The sequence below is a fragment of the Stenella coeruleoalba genome (assembly GCF_951394435.1).
Source record: "Stenella coeruleoalba genome assembly, chromosome: 11".
NCBI classification, from domain to species: domain Eukaryota; kingdom Metazoa; phylum Chordata; class Mammalia; order Artiodactyla; family Delphinidae; genus Stenella; species Stenella coeruleoalba.
Genome location: NC_137157.1, coordinates 101,612,751 through 101,640,096, shown reverse-complemented (window position 1 = coordinate 101,640,096; position 27,346 = coordinate 101,612,751). Strand labels below are relative to the sequence as shown.

General features: G+C 49.6%; 1 protein-coding gene across 4 annotated transcripts in view; it reads left to right on the top strand.

The window, feature by feature from the left end:
• The window catches only part of MICAL3 (microtubule associated monooxygenase, calponin and LIM domain containing 3), a 177,031-nt gene that overhangs the window by 65,809 nt on the left and 83,876 nt on the right, over window positions 1-27,346 (top strand). For 2 of the 4 annotated variants that reach the window (XR_013830666.1, XM_079938411.1), the window contains exons 4-14: window positions 9,499-9,837; window positions 11,759-11,966; window positions 13,785-13,901; window positions 14,309-14,410; window positions 14,933-15,088; window positions 16,049-16,149; window positions 18,134-18,391; window positions 18,733-18,848; window positions 21,980-22,106; window positions 22,990-23,086; window positions 25,427-25,574. Coding sequence is in view for 3 of the 4 variants with exons in the window: in XM_079938411.1 (XP_079794537.1) it covers window positions 9,574-9,837; window positions 11,759-11,966; window positions 13,785-13,901; window positions 14,309-14,410; window positions 14,933-15,088; window positions 16,049-16,149; window positions 18,134-18,391; window positions 18,733-18,848; window positions 21,980-22,106; window positions 22,990-23,086; window positions 25,427-25,574 (1,694 nt within the window). In the remaining variant the exon portion in view is untranslated. Of the gene's footprint in view, window positions 1-3,511; window positions 3,693-9,498; window positions 9,838-11,758; window positions 11,967-13,784; window positions 13,902-14,308; window positions 14,411-14,932; window positions 15,089-16,048; window positions 16,150-18,133; window positions 18,392-18,732; window positions 18,849-21,979; window positions 22,107-22,989; window positions 23,087-24,226; window positions 25,390-25,426; window positions 25,575-27,346 lie in introns of those variants that run through there. The other 2 variants (XM_079938413.1, XM_079938412.1) reach the window with 2 other exon arrangements.

Below are 27,346 nucleotides of genomic sequence, written 5' to 3'. Positions count from 1 at the left end.
TGAAGAGGAAGCTGTGGGGAGCTTCCCTGGTGGCTCAGTGGTTAAGAATCCGCCTGCCAACGCAGGGGCCATGGGTTGGAGCCCTGGTCCAGGGCGATCCCACATGCCGCGGAGCAACTAAGCCCGTGCGCCACAACTACTGAGCCTGCGCTCCAGAGCCCTCGAGCCACAACTAGTGAGCCTGCACTCTAGAGCCCGTGCTCCTCAACAGGAGGAGCCACTGCAATGAGAAGGCCACGCACTGCAACGAAGAGTAGCCTCCGCCCACCACAACTAGATAAAGCCAGTGCACAGCAATAAAGACCCAACACAGCCAAAAATAAATAAATAAAAAACAAACAAACGAAAGCCATGTGGCCATCTGGTGGAGAGCATCAGCAGGGAGACCGGGCATGCAGAGATCTGGGTGGCCGCTGCTGGGGGTACTTGGTGAACAAGAAGGAGGCCAGTCTGGCTAGAGCCTAAAGAGCGTAGGGGACGGGAGTGCGGTAGGTCACTCTGGGCCTCAGAGGCCATTGTGAGGACTTTGGATTTAACTCTGAGCTGGGAAGCCATGGAGCCGTAGAGCAGAGGTGTAACCTGATTGGACCAACATTGAGTGAATGCTCAGGCTACTATTGGAAAACATTCGGGGGAGGTGGGACTGGGACGGTGGCAGCAGGGAGGGGCTCTGGAGGAACCCAAAGGAGGGATGACATGACTTTGATGAGGGTGGGGGACAAGATGGTGGAGAGTGGTTGGATTGGGCTGTACTTTGAAGATGGAACAGACAGAAGATACTGAAGAACTGACTATGGGATGTGACAGAAATTAGCATAATTCTAAGGGTTTTAGATTGAGCAGCTGGCTGGATGTTGGTGTCATTTGCTGAGATGCAGAAAATACTAAGGAAGAAGCAGGCTGGGGATAGGAACGGGAATCAAGGTTGTGTGCATGTTAAGTTTGAGATGCTTGTCAAATTTCCAAGTAGAAATGTCAAATAAGCAGTTGGTTTTACAGGTTCAGAGGAGAGAAAATAAATTTGTGCACAGTGACGCTGTCTATGTAAAATGGATACTTAAGGCCATGGTACTGGGGGACATGGAGGGCAGAGTTTTTCAAAGTGGGTTATGTCTCATTAATGGGTCATGAAAGCAATATAGTGGGGACCAGCAACTTTAAAGAATGAGAGAACAGAAAACGTCAGAATATTTCAATAGTAAAGGTAACTTGTGACATTTTTCAAAAATTACATTTATGGCGGTGGGTGGTGGTGATGGGATGAATTGGGAGATTGGGATTGACATATTTACACTAATATGTATAAAACAGATAACTAATAAAAATATCAAATAGAAGTGGAGAGCAAAAAAAACAAAGTACACAGTCTGCTTCCCCTAAGCGCTACCAATATAATTTGCATTTAAGTTGCTTATGTGCAGTCTTGAGCAATAGATTCTAAAAGCTACAAGATTTTGATAGATTGAAATTAAAAATAGCTTTATTGTTAAGAAAAATTACATTTACATAAACTATATATAGAGAGAACTGTGTGTACGGTTTAAAAAGTTAGGAAGCCACTGATGTTCAGGGAGTGGATGTAGATTGAGAAGAGACCCAAAGACTGAGTGACCCCATGACCATTTCAACATGCAAGGGTGGGGATATGTGAGGGACCGGTAAAGGACACAGGAAAGTATCTGTAGAGCCCAGAGGAGAACCAGGAGGGTGGTGTCCCAGGGCCGAGGAGAGGCGTGGTGGGCTGTGACTCGAGCTCTGGGCTGGTGGAGGAAACTAGGCTTGAGGATTGGCCGTTGGATTTGACAGTGTGACAATCACTGTGTCCTTGATGAGATGTTTATGCAGAGCAGTGGGAATGAAGCCTCATTGTTGTAGGTTCAGGGACAGTTGTAGGTTCAGGGACAGTGGGAGAGGAAGTCACGAGCACAGCACAGACAGTTCTCCTGGGGAGTGGGGAACACTGGTCAGAGGAGATGGGGACGGGGCAGGGTTTTTAAAGATGAGAGCCTACGTCAGTGGAAATAGTTGTTTGGGGGAGGGACTGATGCAGGAGGAGAGGACCAGTGCAGGAGGCAGTGTGTGTGCTTGAGTAAGGGGGGTGGGATCGGTGCACATGGGTTGCTTCACGTGGGCGTGTTCATCTTCACGGAAGGAGGGCAGATGAGATGGGTATTGACATGGTCGTTGGAGCTTATGGAAGAATGCTAAGGTGAAGAAACTGAAAGCCACGTCAAAAGAGAAATGGTTGAAGGAACTGAGGAGGACGTGAAGATAGCAGATGTTTGGATGGCTGGCCTGTAAAAGAGGAACTAATTTTGTTCTGGATACTTCCAAGGGGAAATTTTGGACCATGGAGTAAAAACTATGAGGTCTTCTACCTAGAAATTGTGTCCTTGGGAAATTAACATTTCAAGCTGCTCAAAGATGGTGAAGACTGCTTCACAAGGTAGAAAGCCGCCTGTCAGTGCAGCTGTTTGTGTGTTGTGGTCGGTACACAGAAGATGCAGGTGTGGGGTGGCTGGTCACACTGGGCGGTCCTTCGTATCTTGACCATCGTGTATTTTGTGATTCATGGCAGTTGGTAGTAGGCAGACCAGACGACTGAAAAACCCCAGATTCAGTGCCACGTTAACCTCTTGCCAGCAGTTCACGTGTTTACAAAGCTTTTGCTGCAGGGTCTGCCCCCGGGAGCAGGAGATACCGGAGGTGTCTCCCTACAGCTCCACAGCTGTCCTTGTGGGAGTGTCGGTATCCCGCTGGGCTGCCGCAGCTTTGGTGTTCTCTGAGCCCCTGTCCAGCAGTGGCCCTCGAGGTCACCCTGCACAACTGCCAGGCAGACCACTTCCCGACTGCACAAGTGCAGGTGGCTGGGTAGTCAGTCTTCTAGTCAGCAGAACCTCACTGAGCACCTACTGTGTGCCGGGAACTGGGTACACAGCGCCAAGATACGTGGATTGGAGCCTGCCCTTGTGCAGAAAACAGCTTTTGGTTGCGCTTTCCCACAACCTCAGTGAGCCTCTCTCCCCACCCAGAGGCCCTTTCCTTGCCCTGACAGCCTGGATCATAACAAGGCTCTCAGACGTGTGGGCAGGAAGGGGTTGGTCTTTTGGTCTCTGTCCCTCAGCTCTGGACCTTTGGTAGTGAGTAGGTTGAGATTCACCTCCTGTCCTGCCCTGAGTTCCTGCAGCGAGTGGAGTAGCATTGGGTGGTTCAGAAATGCTTTGTGATCACCTCCTGAGAGGTGCTGAAGATGGCTCAGGTGCGAGAGCTGCTGAGGGATGCAGGCTGGGGAGCGCTCAGCCTTTCAGCTGCCACTCAGAGGGTCACTGTGACCCCAGAGTGCCCTGACCTCCATTTGAGAAAGGGCTCCATTTCAGAGGAGCCCATACAGCGATGAATTGTGAGAAGAAAAAGAATCTTGTATTGTGTGTCCTTGCGAAGTTCACCCGGAGAGCTCTTCCTGGAGGTTCTGGACCGGGGACGTTGTTCTGATGAGCTCTTGTTTCTCAAGCTGTGTTCTCAGGTGGTTCTTCCTTCGAATGGCTTGGGCCTTGGGCTCTGGATACAAAACCTGGCTGCACCGTTTTCCTGATGTGTGACGTTTAAACATCTTTAAGCAGCAGTTTTCCACCTGCAAAATGCAGGTGGTAGATTGTGGTGACGGTGGAGATGCGGTGTGGATCTGACCGCCAGTAAGTATTCAGTGTTGGCTGTTTTCACTGTCACTGACAGTCCTTGTATCTTTCTTGTTTGAACATCTGAGTTTGGCAGGAACTTGCCCACTCGGGTGTTATCCTTTAGCCCCTCCTGCCCAATGCCATTGTCACACCTTCTGGGACAAGTGGAGTGGGGAGGGTGAAGAGTGAGGGAGGGACAAAGGAAGTTTTACAACATTTTTCTTTCTTTCAGAAGACAGAGCTGTCTGAGTTCTCTCATTCTGTTATATGAGTAGCCACTTATTTAGCTGAGTATAACCTTTTGTTGATGGGATTATAAACTACTAGATAATAACAACACTCCTGCCATTTACTGGGTCTTGCTGTGCACCTGGCACTGCTAAACATTTTGCATTCATTACCTCAGTTCCTGCAAAACCCTGTGATTCGTTGGACGTTACCTACACTTTGCAGGTGAAGATGCTCTTCCTGAGACACTGGGGCTGGGGCATTGCTCTTTTTGACTCTTTGTTTTCCCCGGTTATTTGGGACAGACATTGGCATTTGCATCGGCATCAGCCATTATGTTTACTGGTGTTCGGCTCTGACTTGGACTTGTTAGTGTTTGCTTGGGGTGACAAAGGCAGACGTCATTTCTTTTCTTTTCTTTCCTTTTTTTAAAGTTGTGTTTTAGATATATTTTATTTTTTTGACCCTTCAATATTTTATCTTTTTAATGATCCCATTTATATATATTTTTAAAAATTTTTATTGAAGTATAGTTGATTTACAGTGTGTCAATCTCTGCTGTACAGCAAAGTGACTGAGTTATATACATATATATTCTTTTTTTTATGCTCTTTTCCATTATGGTTTATCACAGGATATTGAGTATAGTTCCCTGTGCTATACAGTAGGACCTTGTTGTTTATCCATTCTAAATGTAATAGTTTGCATCTACCAACCCCAAACTCCCAGTCCATCCCTTTCCCTCTCCCCCTCGGCAACCACAAGTCTGTTCTCTATGGGCAGAGGTCATTTTTGACTCCTTGGTCAATTGTGTAGGTGTTTTTCCTGAAGATATAGGTTGCTATCAAAGAAAGTAAAATAAAAAGTTTTGAGAAGATACAACATTAGGGGTTAGCGTCTTTCAGAATTGGAGACTTGGAAGAGAACCCAGAGGTCATGGTCCAGGCTCCTCTCAGACCCCTCTAGAGAGGGCCGTTCCACCTCCTAGAATAAGGCAATGTGAGAATCCATAACAAAAGCACTGCGTTCTTGCTAGTGGCTCTTCCCTGCCCAGGCGGACTGTTCTTAGACACCCCATTTTCGTGGCACATTAGATAGAACTCTCCTCTGTAACATCCCCCCGCTTCTCCTCCACCTCCCCCAGCCATGCAGGGACCTCCAGACAGACTTCCACTAGGGATTCTTTTCCCTTGTCAACTCCACAGAAACTAGAGTGTTCCTACTGCAGGCCAGGCTGAAGCTGCAGAGACCCGGTCCCTGCCCTGATGAAGCCTTGAGGTGGTGGAGGAGAGAGCCATTCCAGTCATGCACTTGCGGAATCGCAGGCGTGGATGAGGACCGGTGCGTAGGACTAAAGAGCAGATCCATGGAATGGGGAGGGGCACGGGGGCTGGTTTCCGATGTCCTCAGCATCCCGCCGAGTGTCCATCTGATGCTAAATAGGATGAAAAGTCAGAGAAGAACTGAGGATGGAACAAAGGCAGCAACAAGAATTGTGAGAAGGACTGCTTTCCTTCTTGTATTTTGAGCTTGCTTCCTTGGGACCTAGAGAACCTTATCTTGGGGCCATGAGAGATGAGAGGCCTTTGGGACAGGAGCTGGGAAGCAGTTGGGGTGGCGAGGAGTTTCATTCCCAGGCAGTCTGATTCAGTCAGATGCCCCAGGCCAGGGACTCAGTGTCCCCATCCACAGACGGTGGTGGCTGGAGCGGCCCGTTTGCAGAAAGACTGACCAAGAACTCAAGGCATTTGGCTACTCTGGTCCTTGTTTCTGTAAAACATGAAGGAATCTCTGTAATCTGAAGTGCATTTGTCATCTAATTTTCCTTCTAATGACATTGTAAAGCATGTCTTCCTATCTGCCTTCCTTCTAAGGTCTGTTTAGACAAGTCACGCCTCTGACTGCATGGGCTAGGAAAGGAGCATTTCGTAGATCCTTTGTAAGAGTCAGACTTGCACCTGTGCCAGCATATTAGTGGTGCGGTGGCTAGGGGGAAAATTAACCAAACTTGGCTCTGATTTGTTACTCTGGAAGCATAATTCTTATTTTGTTGTTTCGATTCTCTTTCATTTTTCTATTTTTAAAGATAAGTCTCCCCCACCCCTCAAATAACCACCCATCTATTCTAAGAGCTAGAGACTGAGTGTTCTCAAACCAGCCATGAGTCAGTGACAACCTTTTACTCTTATAAATAGAAACATAAACTCTGTTCCTGCATGCACTTCATAGGCTGTCTCTCCAGCACTTTCCTCCACAGCCAAGGAGTGTGCTTCTGAGTCAGCAGTCAGCTGCTGTGGGATGGAACTCGCAGGCCATTGCTGGTGGCAGAGATCGCACTGACGTGCGGAGAGCGGACCCCACCTCTTCCTCGTCTCTCCTCAGGCTCCTCACTTCCCTCGTCCCTTCCTTCCACACCTTGACTTTTCAGTCCTCAGGATTTCTGGCACCTTCTGGCCAGGTTTCCTGGTGTGTAGGCTCCTGCGCTTATGACTGTTGATTTTCCCTGGCTAGTGGGACGTACAGCACATGGGCGTGGTCCAGGAGAGGCCCGGAGGAGCACGACCTGGGTTTGACGTTCAGGAATGAAAGCATGAGGGCGATGGCGGGAGTGGTCCTTCTGCCGTCTGCTCAGCTGCTCTTAGCGTGAACCCAGTGCCGGGTAGTTCCCAGGCTGCACGAGGCTGTCCCGCCAGCAGAGCTGCAGAACAGACACTGGAGTGTCTTCTGCTACGGCCACTTGGCTCACAGAGGGGGAAAGCTGAGGCAGCCCGAGGGAATTGGTCTTGTGTAGTCTTACCTCGGGTGCCTGTCACATTGTTCCAGGAACCAGCTTCCCTCTACTTATCTGTTGTCATTAGTGACCTGCAGGTGGAACTCTCTTACACTGGGCACTTACTCCCTGTCTGCCTCTTGCAAGCAGGCTCTCTGCAGCTGTCCGGGAGTGGCTGGAACCTGTTCATTTGAAAGTGTTTTGCATCAGCAGAAGGATTGGGGGCCAGTTATTAATGAAGGTGTTCATCTGTGGTGAGGTTTGATTTGAGCAAGTGCTCAGCTCTTTGGAAGTAAATGTTTGTTTCAAACAGGGTGGGCTACAGCCAACCAAGGGGGTGTTAGCCCACACATCAGAATTCTTCTTTGAAAATAAATGCCGAGACTCTTTTAGGGTGGGGTGAGACAGGGGAACGGCCTTTAGAAATGCATGTCGCAGGATCTTGAGCGTGTCGGTGTCAGCTAGAACACGGTGGTACCTCGGGCTCCAGATCCTGGCAGGGCGTGGAAGGTGGCTGCTGCTGTTCAGGAACAAAGAAACATCATTTTCTTTCTTGACGAGAGGCAGAGAGATCAGAGCCGGTGTGTTCAAAGCTTTCTAAACACTGTGACTCTGGTGGGGTTCGAGAGAGCTGTGCACACACATGGGGCACGCACGGGCAGGAGCGCTGGCTGCACGAGCAAAGCAAATAAAGCTGCAGAGGCCCCGACGGGCAACACCCGGGACCCTTGTTTCTAGTCGTGGGTTATTACCCTTTCTTCTGCTTCTGGATGAGCATGTCTGGTTTTCTCTGCCACTTAAAAGCCGTCTTTTGACTACCTGCAGTTTCTAAGATGAGCATTGACTTGTAAGAAGAAGAATGGGCTCTTTTCAGAAACTTTAAAATATTTCTCTTGCTGCTTAGCACGACCTAGAATAAACTTTTATTTAGGGGAAACTGCAGGTTAGTTCCATTTCTTGTTGGACTCTTGGCCACGTGGCTATTGGGACAAGCTGTTGTTTAGCAGTGTGCATAGGAGGGGTTGTTGAGTTAGTGATGTATTTGAGATGAGAAGCCAAGTCAGTGTGTTTCAGGTAAAGAATTACCATCCTTCACCTCGGCCTCCGCAGAACAAGTGCTGTGTCTGTTGACACAGAAAACACAAGAGGAAAGTGGCAGTTCCTCTTATTTAGGTATTGCCTTCTCTCAGGAAACCACCCACACCTCCAGTTGGTTCGATTCAACCTTATAATACACGGTGAAGTGTGGAAAGAAGCAGAATCTTATTCCTGCTTCCCAAGGGGGCTTCTCCCGCCTGCAAGAGCTTCAGGACGGGACGTGGGGCTCTTCCAGGCCTGGGGAGGCAAGCAGAGGGTCTCACAGCACATAGTTTGGTGGCTCCCTTTGCCCTGGGCTGGTTCAGTAAATAGCGGGTCACTCCTCACTTCCACCCCTCCTCCCCCCAACACAGTGGGTCAGCAGCTCCCTTCCTCCATCCCCTGCCATCTCCACGAGCAGGTCCTCTTTAAAGCAGAGCTCGGGCTCAGCCCTGTTTGTCACCCGGCGGGAAGTCGTCTGGAGCCCTGGGCCTGAATCCTGTGGCTGGGAGGGTTTTCCCACACTGAACTCGGGGCATCCACTCTCACCTCACGCAAGGGAGAACTGAGGCCGAGTGGGGCAGCCCGGGCCCGGCGCGTGTGGACCCAGGGCCGAGGTGCTGCTCGTCTTGTTGCCCTGCCCTGCTTCTCTGCTCGCCCTGTTCCAGCCTCTGGCCCTTTGCCTCCCGCCCCCAGCAGCAGTTCTCCGCAGTGATGACAAGTAAGTGTGGTACAGACCCAAGGCAGGGAGTGGGTGAAGGAGTGCTTGCGGGGCCCCTCCCTTCTTGAAGCTTCTCCCAGCAAACGTAGGCTGGTAGGTGCTGGAGGTTTTTGATAAGTGGGAGGTATAGACGGCATCATTACTGCTGTCAGGTTTCTTTGTGGGCAAAATGGAATGGCTGTAAAATCCTACCTGCCACGTGCCGTCCGCATGGCAGGACTTCGGTCCCTAAACGCCAACCTTGGCTCTGCTCTCAGACCTCTCCGCTGTGCCTCAGAAGCTCTTCAGAGCACGCTCGTCCTTGGCTGCCAGCTCCTCCCTCGCTGAGTCCAGATCTCCCCCGGAGCCCAGGGCTCCCCCGTGTGATCTGACCAGGCTTCACAGGTCAGCTACCACCTGTGTGCTGTGCCCCCGAGCCGACTCAGCTGACTCAGCCGACTGCCTAGTGAGCCCCTCCACTAAGGCAGCTCAGCTGTAACAGGGAACCTGCCACAGATGAGGGCTTCTGTTTGTAATCCCTCGGCCTGGGCTCACCACTCACTCCACGGGAAACATCCCTGACCCTTTCATCTGTAAGAGTCCCTTGCAAGCCTTCCAGTTTACTTCCTTTTCCACGTCCTGTGCTTCCTCCCTGCCTGGCTGACACTAATTTATCCTGAAACCCTCAGATGTCATCCCTCAGAGGCTCATCCTGGATGAGGATCCCTCCCCCATGACGTAGGCGCTCTTCCCCTGCGTTCCCACATCCCTTGAGCCTCTCTCTCTCTGACATTTAGTAGGGCACATCTAAGCTTCTGTTCACCCACTAAACTGTAAGATCCTTGAAAGCAACCGCAGTCTTCCTCATTTCTCTGCCCGCGGTGTCTCAGACGGCGCCTGGAGTCTAGAGGACGGGCAGCTTGCCACGCTTGTGTAACGAGTGCCTGCAACACTTAGGCAGTGCACTCTGAAAAGCTGTGTCTCCTAGAAAACGTTTCTAGATGCAGCTTTGGATTTCTAACCGTTCCTCTTTCTTTCTTTATTAGATTAACGTGACGGCGTCAGGTGGATCGACAGCCCCCCCACCGCCCCATTTGTCAGGGGCTTGAGAGTGGGGCGACATGGAGGAGCGTAAGAACGAGGCGACGAATCGGGCTCACATCCTCTTTGACCGGTTCGTGCAGGCCACCACTTGCAAGGGGACACTCAAGGCCTTCCAAGAGCTCTGCGACCACCTGGAACTGAAGCCTAAGGACCACCGCTCCTTTTACCACAAGCTCAAGTCCAAGCTCAACTACTGGAGAGCCAAGGCCCTCTGGGCAAAGCTGGACAAGCGGGGCAGCCACAAAGACTACAAGAAGGGAAAGGCGTGCACTAACACTAAGGTAGGGGCGGCCGCCCAGGCCCTGGGCACTGACCCAGGGACTCAGCTGGAGAAGGAGAGAGCATTGGGTGGAGGTAGCCTGGTGAGGCCACAGCCTAGGGAGGCCGTCAGGCTCACACTGCGGCAGAACTCTGTGGATCCGCTACCTGTGTTCGTTCATTCGACTGTTCTGTGTGCCCCATTTTTATCTCGTGGATTCACATAGGAACATTCGGGGTTTCAGCTACTGAGAACAACCCTGCAGTCAAACACCACAGGAGTTGTTTGATTTTGCTGAGGCTCTAGTTGGATCTCAGACTGTTAGGAGGATGCAGGCCTCTGAGCAAAGAGGTAGCCAGGCCCTGTCAGTGTCCTGTCTGACCGTGGCAGCCTGGCGCTTGGCAAAGTCATTGTTCCAGACTCAGCCTCTGGTAAGGTGTAGAGTATTTGCCAACTTGGGGATTTTTTTCCCACAGGCTTCAGACCTCCTTTCATCCATTTTCCAGAGGTCTATCTTGATAAGCAAGGGCTTTGTAAACCAAAGTATTTCTTTTGCTTTCTTCACAATCTAGAGAAATAGAGTTTCCATGAAACGGGTAGGCCTGGGCAAAGACCCGAGATGCCAAGTCACCTGTGCAGGGGGAGGCGTGGGGAGAGGAGAAAGGTAATACATTCCTGCTCTCCTCCTTAGTAAGAGCACTTTCTGTGAGAAGTTCGGAAAAGCTAGCAGGGAAATGAAGTTGCAGATGACTTTGTGACTGTTGTTACTGTCCTTTCAAGAGCCTTAACTTGCCCTGTGTTGGTTTGCATTTGGGTAGATATTCATCCACAAAATGCAAGTAATTCAAGTGCACTCTAGAGTTTTATATATATACATACATATATATATATACACATACACACACATATACGTGTGTGTATATATATATATATGTATATATATATATATATATAAATTTATTTATTTTTGGCTGCATTGGAGGGGCTTCCCTGGTGGTACAGGGGTTAAGAATCTGCCTGCCAGTGCAAGGGACATGGGTTCGAGCACTGGTCCGGGAAGATCCTACATGCCGCGGAGCAACTAATCCTGTGCGCCACAACTACTGAGCCTGCGCTCTAGAGCCCGCGAGCCACAACTACTGAAGCCCACGCACCTAGAGCCCATGCTCCGCAACAAGAGAAGCCACCGCAATGAGAAGCCCGCGCACCACAACGAAGAGTAGCCCCCACTCGCTGCAACTAGAGAAAGCCCGTGCACAGCAACGAAGACCCAACACAGCCAAAATTAAAAACATAAATAAATAAATTCATATGGAAAAAGAAAACAGAATAAAAGGAATTGGAAGCCAGAAACAGTGCATGTCTTTCTTCTGAACGTGCATGCCAACTAGTTAAGATAAGTGTGTGGTCTCACCCTGAGTACTCTAGAATATGGATCTTCAAGATCATTTCCCTGGATTTTCAGTCTAAAGTTGGTGGTTTTAGAACTCTGCACATAAAACTTTGGCTCTTGAAAATTACCACCTTGGAGTCTCTCAAGTGGTAGGTCCATTCCAGGACCCTAAGATTGCTCGGCTTTGTATTTAATGATCTGTGCCTCTGTGGACAGAGATCTGCTTGACTTAGAAACCTTCGAGAAGGTTTTTTCCTGTTGTTGAGAGATGAGATGTGATCTTCATATTGTGTGTTGATGTGAGGACCCAGATAAATGTGATCTGCAGGTGCCACGTCTGAGTTTATGTCCAGCACTTACAGTTAAGTCTCCTCCATCCAGAGCGCCCACAGCTTTTCTCTGAAGCCATTGCAGGCACTCCGCTCTGACCCGGATGGGTTTGAAGGTTTCTTGGTCATGGGGAGAGTAGCCCTACTGGGGGGCTTTAGGGAATGGTGGTTATGCGCTCAAGAGGTGCTGCCTTCGCCCTGAAAGCAGCTGTGTTTTTCAGTGTCTCATCATTGGAGCTGGCCCCTGCGGTCTCCGCACAGCCATCGATTTATCCTTATTGGGAGCTAAGGTGGTCGTGATTGAGAAACGAGATGCCTTCTCCCGCAACAATGTCTTGCATCTCTGGCCATTCACCATACACGACCTGCGAGGCCTGGGTGCCAAGAAGTTCTACGGCAAGTTCTGTGCTGGAGCCATCGACCACATCAGTAAGTAAAATCAGTTCTTCTGTAGGATCCCACGCCTACCCTCTACTCATTTTTCAGGAGAAAGAGTCAGGCAGATTACCAGAGGAATTTGTACTCAGAAGCCCAGTGTGTCCTGACATCCTTAGTATCTATTGTGTAGAAAACACACTCAGCTTGGAGTCAAAATACCTGCCCTCCAGTGGTTCTGTAACCTGAGATTCTTAACTACCAGGGTGTCTCCTATGAAATGAGTTTAGCTTAAGGAATTCTAACATCCTGAGCGCTTACTGAGCACCGGCAGTGGGTGGGATAGGATTGGGGCCAGGCTAGGAAACAGACTGCCAGTTTGGGCTTTGACCCTCTGGTGGCTCTTAGTCCGATGGGAGAAGCACGAGGTATGCAGCTTGCTGTGGTGTGCTAGGTGGGTACTCTCCTAATGTGAGAACAAAGACTCTGGGGACGGTCCTGGGGAGCCACAGTGATGAAGGAAGCAGACTCCTAGGCTGGCTGTGAGTGGCAAGTAGATAGTGGGATCCCTTTGGCCGAGTGATTCTCGTGAGGTCTGCAGCGTGGAGGGCTCCTGCTCTCCTCCTGTCCCCTCCAAGCTCAGCCTGGGCCTGTGCTCGAGGCAGTAGAAGTTAATGCAGACGGTGCTTTTGTTTTCATGCCGCTCTGAAAAGCGGTTCAGAACAGACTGTTGTCTACATTATGAAGTTGAAGTCTTGTCTGTTGATCATCATTAATGATTGCAGGACAGCCTTATCAAGGAACTGTTGTTCTGAGCTCCTCAGATGTGTTCTGTAAACATTCAGCTACTCAACCCTTTGCTCTTTGAAGCAGTTGTGCCAGTTTATCAGACACTGGCCAGCAGATGCCACATTCCACCGGCAGCAGAAGCACTCTGTGCATCTGTCGGGCTGCAGTGGGTAACAGCCATCTGCAGGAATGAGATGTGCACTAGCAGGGGATTTAACAAGTCTTTGGGAGTGTGACGTGGAACGGTGCAAAGTGGGGGAGATCGCCGAGACGGCTGCGTGGAGGACTAGCACGTATTCCTAGCTCATTGGTCACAGCCTGTAGGCAGTCGGTGTTAACAGTAGACCGAGGTCAGTATATCAGCGGACTTGTCTGCCTTGTGTGTGGCAGAATTTGTCTTGGAGCTGAGAGGGTCCCACATCAGGGCCCAGACTTTCTCTCAGTGTACCTGGGGCCATCCGTGTCTGACACCTGGGAACTATTCATTGGACACTGAACAAATAAGTCTCACTATGATAATGAGCAAGCTTTTCAATTATTTTGAGCCTTAGTTTCTGCAGCCGTAGACCAGTGGTGGGAGGGGGAATGGTAAGAGACTAAGGTTGGTTTGAGGGATCCCCTCTCAGCATGTAAGAGTGTGTGAAGATCAGTGAGGGAACAGGCTGAGAGAGAGATGCCGTGGGCAATTCAGGAAGTGAGGCAGCCCTTTGTATCCAATTGGAAGCACCCCTGGGGGTGCCTGTCTTCTGCCTCCTGTGGTGAGTCCTGTCAGGATCGTAGGTGCTGCTCGGTCACTGTGGCTCTGTGTCAGGGAGGATGGAAGGGAGAGTCTCCTTCTGTCTCAGAGCTTTTGAGAGGTAGGCTTGTGTGTCTCTCTAGAACACCTCTTGCACTGAATTGTATTTGCCCTTGAGAAAGAAAAGAAGACGCTATGGAGCATGGCTCAGAAGAGCCGCCTGCTGTAGGTGGCTTTGAGCATCTGGATAAACTCTGCATTGGTGGACGAGGGGACCGGAGCAGTGATGCTGACTTGTCCTCTCTACCCGGTGGGCCCTCACTCCTGTAATCTTCCTGTTCACCCAGGTATCCGTCAGCTTCAACTAATACTTTTGAAAGTAGCATTGATCCTAGGCATTGAAATCCATGTCAATGTGGAATTCCAAGGACTTGTGGAGCCTCCTGAGGACCAAGAAAATGAACGTGAGTGAACAAATGAAGGAGGGATAAAAGGGCCTTGAAGAGGTGAGGAAAGATGAGATCCAGGGAGAAGAGAGGAATCTGAGGGTTGTTTTCAGAGCTAGTTAAAGGGGTGTCTCCATTTGCACAGCCTGTGTCTTTGGAGGAACTTTTGACTTATGAGGAGGCCTCTGACATAGTATTAGACATTACAAGGGCTTGGATTTGTTATAGGAAGTCGTGTGGTGGGGACGTTCCTTTGTGACCCTTCCTCGAGGCTTCTTTCTCTCTTTGGTTTGTACCCCATGCTTTTATGCCTGGTGTGTTTTTGGCGTGGGGTTTTGTGCAGTCTGCACACCTGGGTGCCTAGAGATGTCTTAGATATATGAATGGGTCTGGGTGATAACCTTCATTTTGACTTCCGTCCGCAGGGATAGGTTGGCGGGCCCTGGTGCACCCCAAAACCCATCCTGTATCAGAATATGAGTTTGAAGTGATCATTGGAGGGGATGGCCGCAGGAACACCTTGGAAGGTACGGGTAGTGCTCCTGTCTCCTTCACCTGCTTCATGTGGAGGAACCCTGCCAAGAGCTTGTGTCTTCAGAGGCCCCGCTCCTGAGAATCCTCACGCGTGCGCTGCCTAGGCTGGGTGAACGGCAGGCCCCACCTTCGCCCCGCCAGCTGGTACTGGGCCACTTCTCCAGGGCACAGGGAGACAAGCCACCCGTGAGCAGGGAACATTGCAGGATTAAACCTAAGTTATTAAAGCAGACGGCGTCCCTTTTTATGAAATGGAACCCCTTGTACTGAGTACTGTTCTGGTCCGTCAGATTTCCAGCGGTGTGTTAGTTGTGGGTGACTGACGTCTTTCCTGGATTGTTACAGTCTTTGGGAGGTAAACACCTTATTTCCAGATAGAGGAGAGCTGCCCTAAAACCTTCCCGTTGATTCCCATCCCCATATTCCCTCATGTCTTCCTCAGCGCCCCGCCTGTGTGACGTGATCTTCCTTCTTTAGCCAGCTTTTGCCACCTCTGAAAATTTCTTTCCTTCCAGGATTTCGTCGGAAAGAATTTCGTGGCAAACTGGCCATTGCCATTACAGCAAATTTTATTAACCGAAATACAACCGCAGAAGCCAAAGTGGAAGAGATCAGTGGTGTGGCTTTTATATTCAACCAAAAATTTTTCCAGGAACTGAGGGAAGCCACAGGTTGGTGTCAATGCCTCCACAGCAAAAAGGATAGAAATTTAAATACCGCTTGTGATCTTTCTCTTGGAGGGTTTGGTCGGGGGGGGGGTCATCAGTGAAACTGCTGTGTTGTTTGCCCCTCTGCTCCTTCTTCACTCCCGTGCTTCATTCTGAGCGTTATGCTTTCTGTGTCTCTGTCTCCTACTCGGGTGTCCTTTGTCCTCATTGCAGGGATGGGCTGCTCCTCCAGCCCTTCCCCCTGCCTGCCTCTGCATGGTGGTGCCTGACACCTTCGGCTGTTGGAGGGGAGCTCTGGTTTGTTGAGAACCTGACGCTAGGTGTTGAGTGTGTCTTCTTTTTCCTGAGTTTGTTTGGCTTTGAAGTAAACCACGTGCTAGATAGAAATGAGGTTGTTGTATGATAGCTTGTGAATAGATGGATTCACTTAGACATTTTGCTGTAATAAAAATGTGTGGCAAATTCCACTTACCTATTTTCTGGAAGAACATGGTTTCTTCCCACTGCATCTGTTTTTCACGTTAATCGAATTAAAGAGCCAGTAGTGCACTCTGTACTTCCAGGCATCCAGTTGTCTGTCCTGCCCGTGAGAGTCCAGGAGATTCTCCCGTTGCCTTGACGAGCATCAAAGAGGTTTAACCTGAGAACTGACTCAAACCCTCTTACTAGAGGTTAACCTCTCCTTTCTTCCCATCCTTGTGTTTCTGCTTCTGATTGATTGCTGTTGCCAGGATAACAGGGTGTCAGGTGAATGCAGAGCAGTGTGAGGATAACCAGAGCTCCCCCCCTTTTCATGAACAAATGTGCAGGAGGTGAGGATCAGGCTCAGGTGCCTTTTTCATTTTCTCGTTCCCTGTCTGGAGTTCCACAACCCTGGCCTCTGTGGGCCAGGAGAGTCTCTCTGGCTGCCTAACCCACCTTCATCTCAGCAGACCCTTATGTGCATGTTGTTCTCTGTTGCAGGGATCGATTTGGAGAACATCGTCTACTACAAAGATGACACACACTATTTTGTTATGACAGCCAAAAAGCAGAGTTTACTGGACAAAGGGGTGATACTGCACGTGAGTCGCGGATTTCTTTTAAACCGCTTTTTATGTTGTACTGGGTCATGTGATTACCAAGAGAAAGAATTTTATTGTCTGATGAGTTTTTTCCTGCAAGGGGATGAAAATGAGTGCCTCACTCATCTCCTGGGACCATGTACTTTGTACTCCTCTGATGTTTTTTAGTTTAACTTAAAAAAAATCTTTTATTATGGAAAATTTCAAGCACGAACAAAAGTGGAGAGACTTGTGTAATGAACCCCGATGTGCCTGTTATCCAGCATTAGCAGTTGTCAGCACGTGGCCAGCGCTGTCCCAGGAGTACCCCAGCCCACTCCCCACTCCCACTTTGGGCTGTGCAAAGCAAATCTCAGATAGCATTTCATGCATAGATATTCATTTTAATTTCAGGTGATTCTGTTTGTGGTTATGATGAGTTCCATATATGACCGATTATTGGTTGGTTAGTAGGTCATCTTTTGGGAGGGGGTTATAGAGGGAAGGGAGTTAGACCAAGAAGCAAAAACTGGTGTTTATGGGAGCCTGAGAACGGTTCTGGCTTTACTGCAGGTATGGTTACAGTGCCTGGATCAGGCTATATTTGGACCTCTTTATGGCCTGACAATGAGGGCTCTTGTTCACCCAGAGCCAGGGCCAGCTAAGCCTTTTTTCCAGATGACTAATTGTATGAGATTCCCTGGGATGATGACAGAATGTGGACGCAGAGAACCACAGGTGGATGGCTCCTTAAGGAGAGTTTCTTAAGTCTTAACTTGGTCTTGTTGGTCTGGATTTGAGAATTAACTGTCCCTGTGTGATGAGTGGAGAGAAGAGGCACCAGATGCGGTGATTCAGGCCTGTGCAGTTCCCAGCGCAGACTGGCGGCTGAATTTCAGGATGTCCTTTGTCTTTGCAGGGTGATGATGAGTCGGGTGACTGCGGTCTGAGTTATGGTGCTGCCTTGTCTGCAGGCGGTGCTGGGGAACTGGGAGCTGGGAGCTCGTGGACCTCGTGTCTGTGTCTCAGCCCCGTGGCCCCTTATGCGTGTGAGGAGAACAGGACAGAGCAGTGGGCACAGCCCATTCTGACAAAAGCGTGAGCAAGATATATTTAGTTATATGCTCTATCAGTAAGAAATAGCCAGTGAACCCATTGGTATGCCTTGGGACCAAGCTAAGACTTAGAGCCCATGGTGGCCACTTACTAAGTGTTGAACAAACAGTTTCCGGGACCAACCTGAGTATTTGTGTTCGGCTCTTACATCTTGTAGTGCCAGCGGAAAGTACCATCAGGGGCACTTGGAAAACTTAGGTCCCACTTGAGAAGAAAGACTTGGCTCAGTGTGCCAGAGCCTCCAAAACAGAAAGGGAGTTTCTCGATCCCTTCTGTGGAAAGCCCTTTTCCCTCATCATTGTTTTTCTTTGCTGGTGGATTACTATGGGGACTTTCAGAATCTTGTGTATTGTTTTGAAGACTTCTGTTCCACTTTTCAGTGTATTTCTTCCCGGCCCCCAGGACTCCTATTGCCCCCACCTCCTCATCCCTCTGGCACTGAAGCTTTCAGGTTCTTCCTTTGGGTTCGATGAGCTATGCAAGGTTGAGTGTCCCGTGTAGGTCCAGCTGCTGCCCAGAAGACGGTGATTGCTGATAGCAGCCTGAACTATGAATGCTTTTCAGTTTACAGAGCGTCATCACATTGAATCATTGTATTTGGTATTCAAAGCAACTCCGTGAGGTGGAGTGGACTAGACTGAAGAAGCAGTGACTTGTTCCAAGTAAATGGAAAAGCGGGTGCTCTGTTTCTAGGCGGCAAAACCTGTGTTCCTTTAGAAACAGCCTCCCCCCTTTCCTTTTGAATTTGCATAGAAGACTGCTTTGGGAACAGGGAGGGGAAGGCTGCGGAACTAGGTTCCGTCTGGAACGCGCAGCATGGCTGTGGCCGGCGGGCTCTGGCGCCCCTGCCTGGGCGTTTCCATCGAGCCTCTTCTCCCTCTGGAGATAGGACTACGCCGACACGGAGCTCCTGCTGTCCCGGGAGAATGTGGACCAGGAGGCCCTGCTGAGCTATGCCCGGGAGGCGGCCGACTTCTCCACCCAGCAGCAGCTGCCCTCCCTGGACTTCGCCATCAACCACTACGGGCAGCCCGACGTGGCCATGTTCGACTTCACGTGCATGTACGCCTCTGAGAACGCGGCCCTGGTGCGGGAGCACGGTGGCCACCAGCTGCTGGTGGCCCTGGTGGGGGACAGCCTTCTGGAGGTGAGTGCTGAGCAGCGGGAGGTGGCAGTTCGGGTTGGAGGCCTGGCGAGGGGGCATCGCATTGAGGGGCAGCTCTGGGGTCCCAGCTGGGGAGCGAGTGTCTGCACTGCCACGCGGTCTAGTGTACAGGGGAGGGCCCCAGGCCACGGGGAGCCCAGGCTTGCCACTGTGGGTGGCAGTTCCAAAGGCTTTGTGACTTGCCCGTCTGCAGGTTGTGAAGTAGGGAAGGGAAGGGCAGGGTACAGCTGCTCTTCAACAGCAAACTCTTTCTCTCCTCCTTAGTTTAGTTTCCCTCTTTTAAAAGGTAATTCAGGTTAATTCTTTGTTTTCTGTTTCTGTAGCCTTTTTGGCCAATGGGAACAGGAATAGCCCGGGGCTTTCTAGCTGCTATGGACTCGGCCTGGATGGTGCGCAGTTGGTCTCTGGGAAGGAGCCCCTTGGAAGTCCTGGCAGAGAGGTAACCGGAGGGGCGTCCTTTCGCGGTGACACAGGAGGGTCAGTGGTTTGCTCCTCAGGCAGAGTTCAGGTTTCTCTTTCCTTCTTCATTAATGATGTTTTTATATTTAGGAGAGGGAAAGCAAGATAGGTATTCATATAATCATAGAAACCTAGGGCTTCCCTGGTGGCGCAGTGGTTGAGAGTCCGCCTGCCGGTGCAGGGGACACGGGTTCGTGCCCCGGTCCGAACACGGGTTCGTGCCGTAGCCGTGGAGCGGCTAGGCCCATGAGCCATGGCCGCTGAGCCTGCGCGTCCAGAGCCTGTGCTCCACAACAGTGAGAGGCCCGTGTACCATACACACACACACAAAAATCATAGAAACCTAAAAATTATCTAATCTAAGTGATGTTCTCTTATCCCTTTCAAATCAAATTTGTTACTTATGAATGGTATCTGAATCTTCGTGTAACATTGAAGGATGCTCTCTGATTCCTTTGTGACAGCTACATGAACAAGTATTCGATTGGCCAAAAGGTTCATTCGTTTTTTTCCCTAAGATGGCTCTAGTAGCACTTAGTTGTCTTTAACTTCTTTCGAAACAATTTTGTTAGATTGTATGTGACAGCTGTCATATCAGCCTGCATTTAAAAAAAGACTTATTGGGACTTCCCTGGTGGCACAGTGGTTAAGAATCCGCCTGCCAATGCAGGGGACATGGGTTCTAGCCCTGGTCCAGGAAGATCCCAAACGCCACAGAGCAGCTAAGCCCGTGTGCCACAACTACTGAGCCTGCGCTCTAGAGCCCTCGAGCCACAACTACTGAGCCCGCGTGCCACAACCACTGAAGCCCGTGCGCCTAGAGTCCGTGCTCCACAACAAGAGAAGCCACCACAATGAGAAGCCCAGGCACTGCAACAGAGAGTAGCCCCCGTTCACCGGAGCTAGAGAAAGCCTGCGCGCAGTAACGAAGACCCAGTGCAGCCAAAAATAAATAAAATTAAAAAAAAAAAAAAAAAAGACACCAAAATTGGTGAATTTTTGTGTAGCCATTTTAATATTGAAGATGGAAGGAAAAAAGTAACATTTTCAGCATATTATGCTTTATCATTTCTAGAAAGGTAAAAACACACAACTGAAGCACAAAAAAGGATTTGTGCAGTGTCTGGAGAAGGTGCTGTGACTGACTGAACATGTCAAAGGTGGTTTGCAAAGTTTTGTGCTGGAGATTTCTCGCTGGACGATGCTCCACGATTGGGTAGACCAGTTGAAGTTGATAGTGATCAAATCGAGACATTAATTGAGAACAATCAATGTTACACCACGCGGGAGATAGCCGACATACTCAAAATATCCAAATCAAGGGCTGAACATCATTCGCTCCAGCTTGGTTATGTTAATCGTTTTGATGTTTGGGTTCCACATAAGTTAAGCGAAAAAAACCTTCTTGACCATATTTCCGCATGTGTTTCTCTACTTAAACGTAGCAAAAAATTCCGTTTTTAAAACAAATTGTGACAGGCGATGAGAAGTGGTTACTGTCCAATAATGTGGAACGGAAGAGGTCGTGGGGCAAGCGAAAAGAACCACCACCAACCACACCAAAGGGGGGTGCTCATCCAAAGAAGGTGATGTTGTGTATATGGTGGGATTGGAAGGGAGTCCTCTACCATGAACTCCTTCTGGAAAACGAAACGATTAATTCCAACAAGCACTGCTCCCAATTAGACCAACTGAAAGTGGCACTTGATGAAAAGCGTCTGGAATCAGTCAACAGAAAATGCATAATCTTCCATCAGGATAACGCAAGACCACGTGTTTCCTTGATGACCAGGCAAAAACTGTTACAGCTTAGCTGGGAAGTTCTGATTCATCTGCTGTATTCACTAGACATTGCACCTTTGGATTTTCCATTTATTTCGGTCTTTACAAAATTCTCTTAATGGAAAAAATTTCAGTTCCCTGAAAGACTGTAAAAGGCACCTGGAACAGTTGTTTGCTCAAAAAGATAAAAAGTTTTGGGAAGATGGAATTATGAAGTTGTCTGAAAAATGGCAGAAGGTAGTGGAACAAAAGGGTAAATACATTGTTCAATAAATTTCTTGGTGAAAATGAAAAATGTGTCTTTAGTTTTTACTTAAAAACCGAAGGCACTTTTTGGCCAACCCAGTACATGAAAATAGTGCATTTAATCTTCCTGTCCTTAAATTAGAGAGACTTGTACTAATGAAATCAGTGTGGTAGCAGGGGATGTACTAACATAGGAGAAGAAATTAAAAGTGACTTCGAATCCAAAGGAAAACAACAAAGTGCTTGTGAACATTGACTCTCAACTGTCAGACATTGTGAAGCAGATAATTGCAGATGAGGTAAGGTCTCGGATTCGCTTGCTAATAAAGAACAAGTGCCTTGACCAGAGCTAGAGAAAGAGGATTTGCTGGATGAAATTAGTGGTCGATACCATTTTTAAGTCTGTTACCTAAGGTACTCTGGGTAAATTTGGTGGCAAGTTTTGTTCATCAGTGATTTTCTTAAAAATTAAACATTGGCCTACTTGCTAAAACAGCGCAGCAGGGGCTTCCCTGGTGGCACAGTGGTTGAGAATCTGCCTGCCAATGCAGGGGACACAGGTTCGAGCCCTGGTCTGGGAAGATCCCACATGCTGCAGAGCAACTAGGCCCGTGAGCCACAACTACTGAGCCTGCGCGTCTCGAGCTTGTGCTCTGCAACAAGAGAGGCTGCGACAGTGAGAGACCCGCGCACTGCGATGAAGAGTGGCCCCCGCTCACCGCAACTAGAGGAAGCCCTCACACAGAAACGAAGACCCAACACAGCCATAAATAAATGAATAAATAAATAAAATAAAAATTAAAAAAAAAACAAAACAGCGCAGCAGTAAAGTAGAGTGAGACTTGGCTCCCTGCCCACAGCAGTGGACTTGCCCTTCTCCTTGGCCCCTAACAGTCTGGTGCCTGTGGGATCATTGAGATGGTGGGGATGGGAAGCCAGGGCTGATGTGGGGTTGGAGGCAACCCGACAAGGAGGAGGATTTGTCCCACCCTGGACTGTCAGAAAATAGAAATATTATCAAAGGAGAGGGAGGAGCTTCTGGTGCTGTCACTGCTCTGAGCGCACTGTTGTTCATTGTTGCAGGGAAAGCATTTATAGGTTGCTGCCTCAGACCACCCCCGAGAATGTGAGCAAGAACTTCAGCCAGTACAGCATAGACCCCGTCACCAGATACCCCAACATGAACGTCAACTTCCTCCGGCCAAGCCAGGTAAGCGCCCCTGGCCCGTCATCCGTGTCCCAGCCACGGTCAGGACCAGTCAGACTCTGTGAATACAGGCGCACACAGCATTCCTTCCCAATCCAAGCACACGTCTTCCTGAGTTGGCTGAGGGACGCATCTGCCATCAGCAGACTGACCAGCTAGGGCAGCGGGTTGTCTGGTGACCGGAGGGCTGTGTCCCATCTCCTGGTTCCCGTGGACAGTGCAGGAGCTCAGCCCTCGTTCTCTAGTCAGGACGTGCAGCGGGCACCTGCGTCACTGCCACCAGTCACCGTGACCCGGGGGCTGCCGCTCACCTTCCCTGAACTTGTTTCCCCATCTGTACCATGGAGGTCACCATCCCTGCTGCTCCCAGGATCGTTGTGCAGGCAGACAGCACTGGTCACTTGAGAAAACGTGGAAAGATAAGACCCTCTGCAAGTAAAAGACACTGCCGGCCAACTCAGAACGTCTAAAGCCTTGTTACTGCGCTGAGAGTGGCATTTTACAAAGCATAATAATCCCCGGGAGCCCAACAATGCTGAGAAAGCAGCCCATTCAACGTATTTGCCTGTGTTCTAGAGTAATTTCTTATTCACTTTACATCTAGGCCTCTGTGTTTGTGGGGGAAACCCGCTGGCACTGGGCAGCAGTAATGGCCCAGCAGAGACTGTGCGAGGGCCCTCTGTGGCTGTCTCTGAGCACAGGTTCTTACAGGTCACACGCATTTGTGTGTACGTGACCCACCGTATCCCAGAAAGGATTAAGGTTGGCGTTATACCTTCTGACTACACTTTCCCCAGCCTTCCACTTCAGTCAGTGTGCTCTCAGTCGGCAATTTATTACTTGGTATGTGATTTTCCTTCTTTACAACTTGTAAACTTCCTGCCAGGTGCGCCATCTGTATGATACTGGAGAAACAAAAGATATTCACCTGGAGATGGAGAACCTCGTGAATTCCCGAACTACCCCAAAATTGGCCCGCAATGGTGAGTCCTGGTAATGGCCTTTCTGCCGTCGACAGCGTCTGTGTAATTGGCTGAGCTGTTGGTGCGCACAGTACTGGCTCTCATGTACATGGTTCTCACCGGAGGTGGTTTGCCCCCAGGGGACGTTTGGTCGTGTCTGGAGACATTTTTGGATGTCAGGACCTGGGGGGTTAGGTTACTACTGCTCTGCCCCCTGTGGTACACAAGTCAGCCCCACAGCGAAGGATCAACTGCCTAAAGCAGCAGTGCTGTCGAGGCTGGGAAACCTGGTCTAAGGTGTCGCGAGGGTATAACGAGAAATCAGATACGGTGCTGTTGCGAGGACAGGGGTGCGGACTTGGGAGCACACACGCCAACCAAGGTTTTCAGGGAAGGCTTTACAAAAGAAGCAGTGGCTTCTTAGCTGAGGACCACTGGCTGCAGGACACAGTGATGGAGGCGGAGCTCATGCGGTGCAGGCCCCTGAAGTGTTCTTTAAAAGGAGAGTGACTGGCCAGATGCAGGTGAGCTGGGACAGAGAAGGGCACTGGGGCAGAGCAGGTAGTTTAGAAGTGCGCCAATGGTCAGGCTGGCCGGTCCGGTGTTGATGCCGCGGATGAGAAGGGAGACGGCGTCCAGTCCAGCTATGCCCGTCCGTGAAGCGTGTGGCTTGACAGCATACATGGCGTCTCTGAATTTGGGTTTCCGTGTGTGCAAAGTGGGGGTAACCATGCCCACCTCACGTTGGCTGCGAGGACTCAGGGGCATGTCGGGGTGTTCGCTGCAGCACCTGGCGTGCAGCGGGGCGTCAGAAGTGGCTGCCGAGAAGCACTGGCAGAGTCTGAACAAGGACTCAGGGCTGAGAAGAACTGAGCTCTGTCATGGGCATTTTGAATTTGACATGCTGTTGGGATATCAAGGCAGATGTGACCACCAACAGGCAGCTGGAAACATTTTCATCTTCCTCCACTGGGGTGTCATCTCCTTGAAAGCAGAGAGTGTGTCTTTTATTTATTTTTGGCCGCACCGCACGGTTCACGGGATCTTAGTTCCCTGACCAGGGATTGAACCTGGGCTCTAGGCAGTGAGAGCATGGAGTCCTAACCACTGGACCGCCAGGGAAGTGCCCAGAGAGTGTGTCTTTGTTCACTGTTATTCTAGAACCTGGAATATTGAAGTCGTCCAGTACATATTGGATCAGTGGATACACAGACTTGGGAGACATCTGAATGAAGTGAATTTCTGAAGCCAGGAGACTTACGATGGTGACACCAGCAGGAGTTCTCTGTGTCATTTCAGGATACATTTTCCCTGAAAGACTGAAGTGAAACGGGATTTTTAGATATGCAGTTTTTATTTTGTTATGTTCACAAATTTGTTATGTACAAATGGCTTAGTATAAGGTTAAGTGTTTTCAGCTGCGTAAGGTAAGGAACAGACTTTCTTGGACACAAATAGGAGTTCACAGATTCTTCTAAATGATCTAATCTGATCTAAATGTTCCATATCAGAGCTCTTCAGATGTGATCATGAAAAACGGTTTTTTATAAAGGCTCTTCGTGGTTTAGAAGACACATCAGTGACTGGAAGACGTCCCAGTATGTGTGTCTATGCGTTGAGTTTTTCAAGATGTGACCACTTGTCATACTGAGTGCCAAGCCTGGCCTGGTCTGGCGTCCTTGGCCTTGCCTGTGTGGTCCTGCAAAGTTTCTTCACTTGGCAGATTGCTTGGTACCTTGGAAAGTGTGAGAGCAAGTGTGTAACGTGCTGCTAGGTGGAATGGAACGTTTCTTCTCGGGTGCCCCCAATGTTACCTTGAAGGGAAGGCGTTTCCTCCGCCACCTGCCAGACAACTCTCCAGGGAAATCTTAGAGCCATCACGTGTGAGGGTGACAGCTCAGCAGGTGGCACCCTTCCCGTACGTCCCTGTCCTGGAGAGTGGCCGGGACCCTGGACTTCAGCGTGAGAGGATCCACAGCGTCCACTTGTGATCTGTCATGGACGGGGCAGGGACGTTGACCTCAGAGTCTGGATAAATTGGTAGTTTCTTGTCTACCATAAATTCCATGGGAAGTCCCTGGCAGTCCAGTGGTTAGGACTCTGCAGTTTCATTGCTGTGGGCCCGGGTTTGATCCCTGGTTGGGGAACTAAGATCACACAAGCCGCGCCGCACAGCCAAAAGAAAAAAAAATTAAATTAAATTCCACTCTTATGATACCAGTTAAGTAACTTCTTACTTTTGAAAACCAGTGACGACTATTTTGTCCTTGCCTTCAGTATTTTTTCAACCTGGTTATGTGGATTCCCTATCAAAGCTACCAGGTGACCGCACTTCCAATAATAACATTGTTGTTGTTTTAGAGTCTGTGGCTCGTTCCAGCAAACTGCTAGGTTGGTGCCAGCGGCAGACAGATGGCTACGCTGGAGTGAACGTGACGGACCTCACCATGTCGTGGAAGAGCGGCCTGGCCCTGTGTGCCGTCATCCACAGATACCGCCCTGATCTGATGTGAGAACAGGCTCTGCTTCATCTGTATTCCCACAGGACTTGCGAGTGCCCTGCTTCCAAGTGGCCAAACTCTGTACCTTTTCCTAGAACGAGATATATATAAGATACTTCTTCTGGAAGTCAGTCACTAATTTTAATTTATAGTTATATTTAAAGCTGTGTCTGTTAGGCATTATGTAGCTCAACCCAGGAATTATTAGCTGTTTGTAAAGTCTCAGCACTCAAAACGTGGAAAACTGGTTATAACACCCCCGGGCCTGTTAACATCACAGGAAGGAAAACTCTGTTTCTTGGCCCCAGGCTGAGCTCTGCGTTCAGCCAGCTCTCTCTCCAGTGCTGCTGGTCACGAGGAAAGCCTGGCCGGAGTGTGGGCTGAAGGCACGCGTGTCACTACCAGCAAAGCACTTCCTCCATTTGCCGGGGCTTGTCGGCATTGTCTCTTGTCTCTTGCACTTTTTGCAAGCGTGCTCTGTTACACCCCTAACACTCAGGTGGCCTTACGCACCTGTGCGGTGACATTTCCTCTTTTGGTCATTCTCTACTCACCTAAATGCAGACTAGTATGACAGGATGACCCAGGTCAGCTGTGGTGACCGGTGCACCCAGATTTCCCCGTAGGCATTCGTTACCATGGAAGCCAAACAAGAAGATTCGGAAACGAGCAGAGCATGTGGCATTATTTTGGCTGTATGTCCTTTCATCATTAGGTCCACTTACGGGCCCATTTTTGTGTATTTGTTTTGTTCTAATGATTACTTAAGGAATCCTGAAAGATCTGGCTCTCTTTTATGTTAATAAAAGAAAGGGGCTTCACCTAGTGCTTAGGAGTGGGGGTGCTGACGTGCTTGATAAGCGGAAGTGGCCTCTGTGCCCCTGTCCCTTAGCTCACGCCGAGACTGGCGAAAACTGAGTTGGAGTAGGGCTTATTGACCCCTCTGGGGGGCAGGGGGCAGCCTGAGAACGACTGCGGTGGATGACACAGAAGTGCTCAGGAGAAGGGCCAGGCAAGTCAGTCCTAGTCCAGAGGGAGGGCAGGACAGAAGGGGGAGGGCAGGAGTCCCTGAAGGGAGTCCGAGGGGACACACTCCTGTGGGAATGGACCAAAGGCTGCCAGGGGCCCGGGCATTTCCTCCTGACGGTGCACAGAGCCGTGAGTAGCTAATTTGGCACCGTTTAAGCTGCTGTGACGTCACTCAGGATGAGGCCCCCCCCGCCCCCCGCCACAGTTTAGTAGGCTTAACATACAGAGTAAAGGAGTTTAAAAAACGAAAAACGGTTGCGGAGTCAGCAGGTTAACACAAAATAAGGCCTGCCCAGTTAATCTGAAATCAGCTAAAGAAGGATGCTGTCAGTCTTTACTTGATTGAATAGCAAGAAGCCTGAAACCCAGTGGGAAATGTTTGTTAATCTAAATACTTAGGAAATTTAGCAGTGGAGAAATCTTCTGAGGAAAGTTTTGGAATTTCCCTTTTAATTAGAGGGGAAGGCTGAGTAAGATTCACCAGAGCTGATTTAGTACATCAACAGCTTGTCAGCTCCAAAGGACACAGGGGGTGATGGTTCCAGGCCTTTAGACACAGCCTGATCCAAATAGGACCTTTACTGTTGTTGAGCCTGAGTTTAATACATGCAGACCACACACGGGGCACAGGAGAAACTTAACAGAAACAGTTCCTTTTCTTGAGCTCACATTTTAGTAAGAACTTTATGTTATTGATAAAATGTTATGTTTTCCAACTTTTCCCCTCTTTTCTCTTATGGGTAGATTGTTA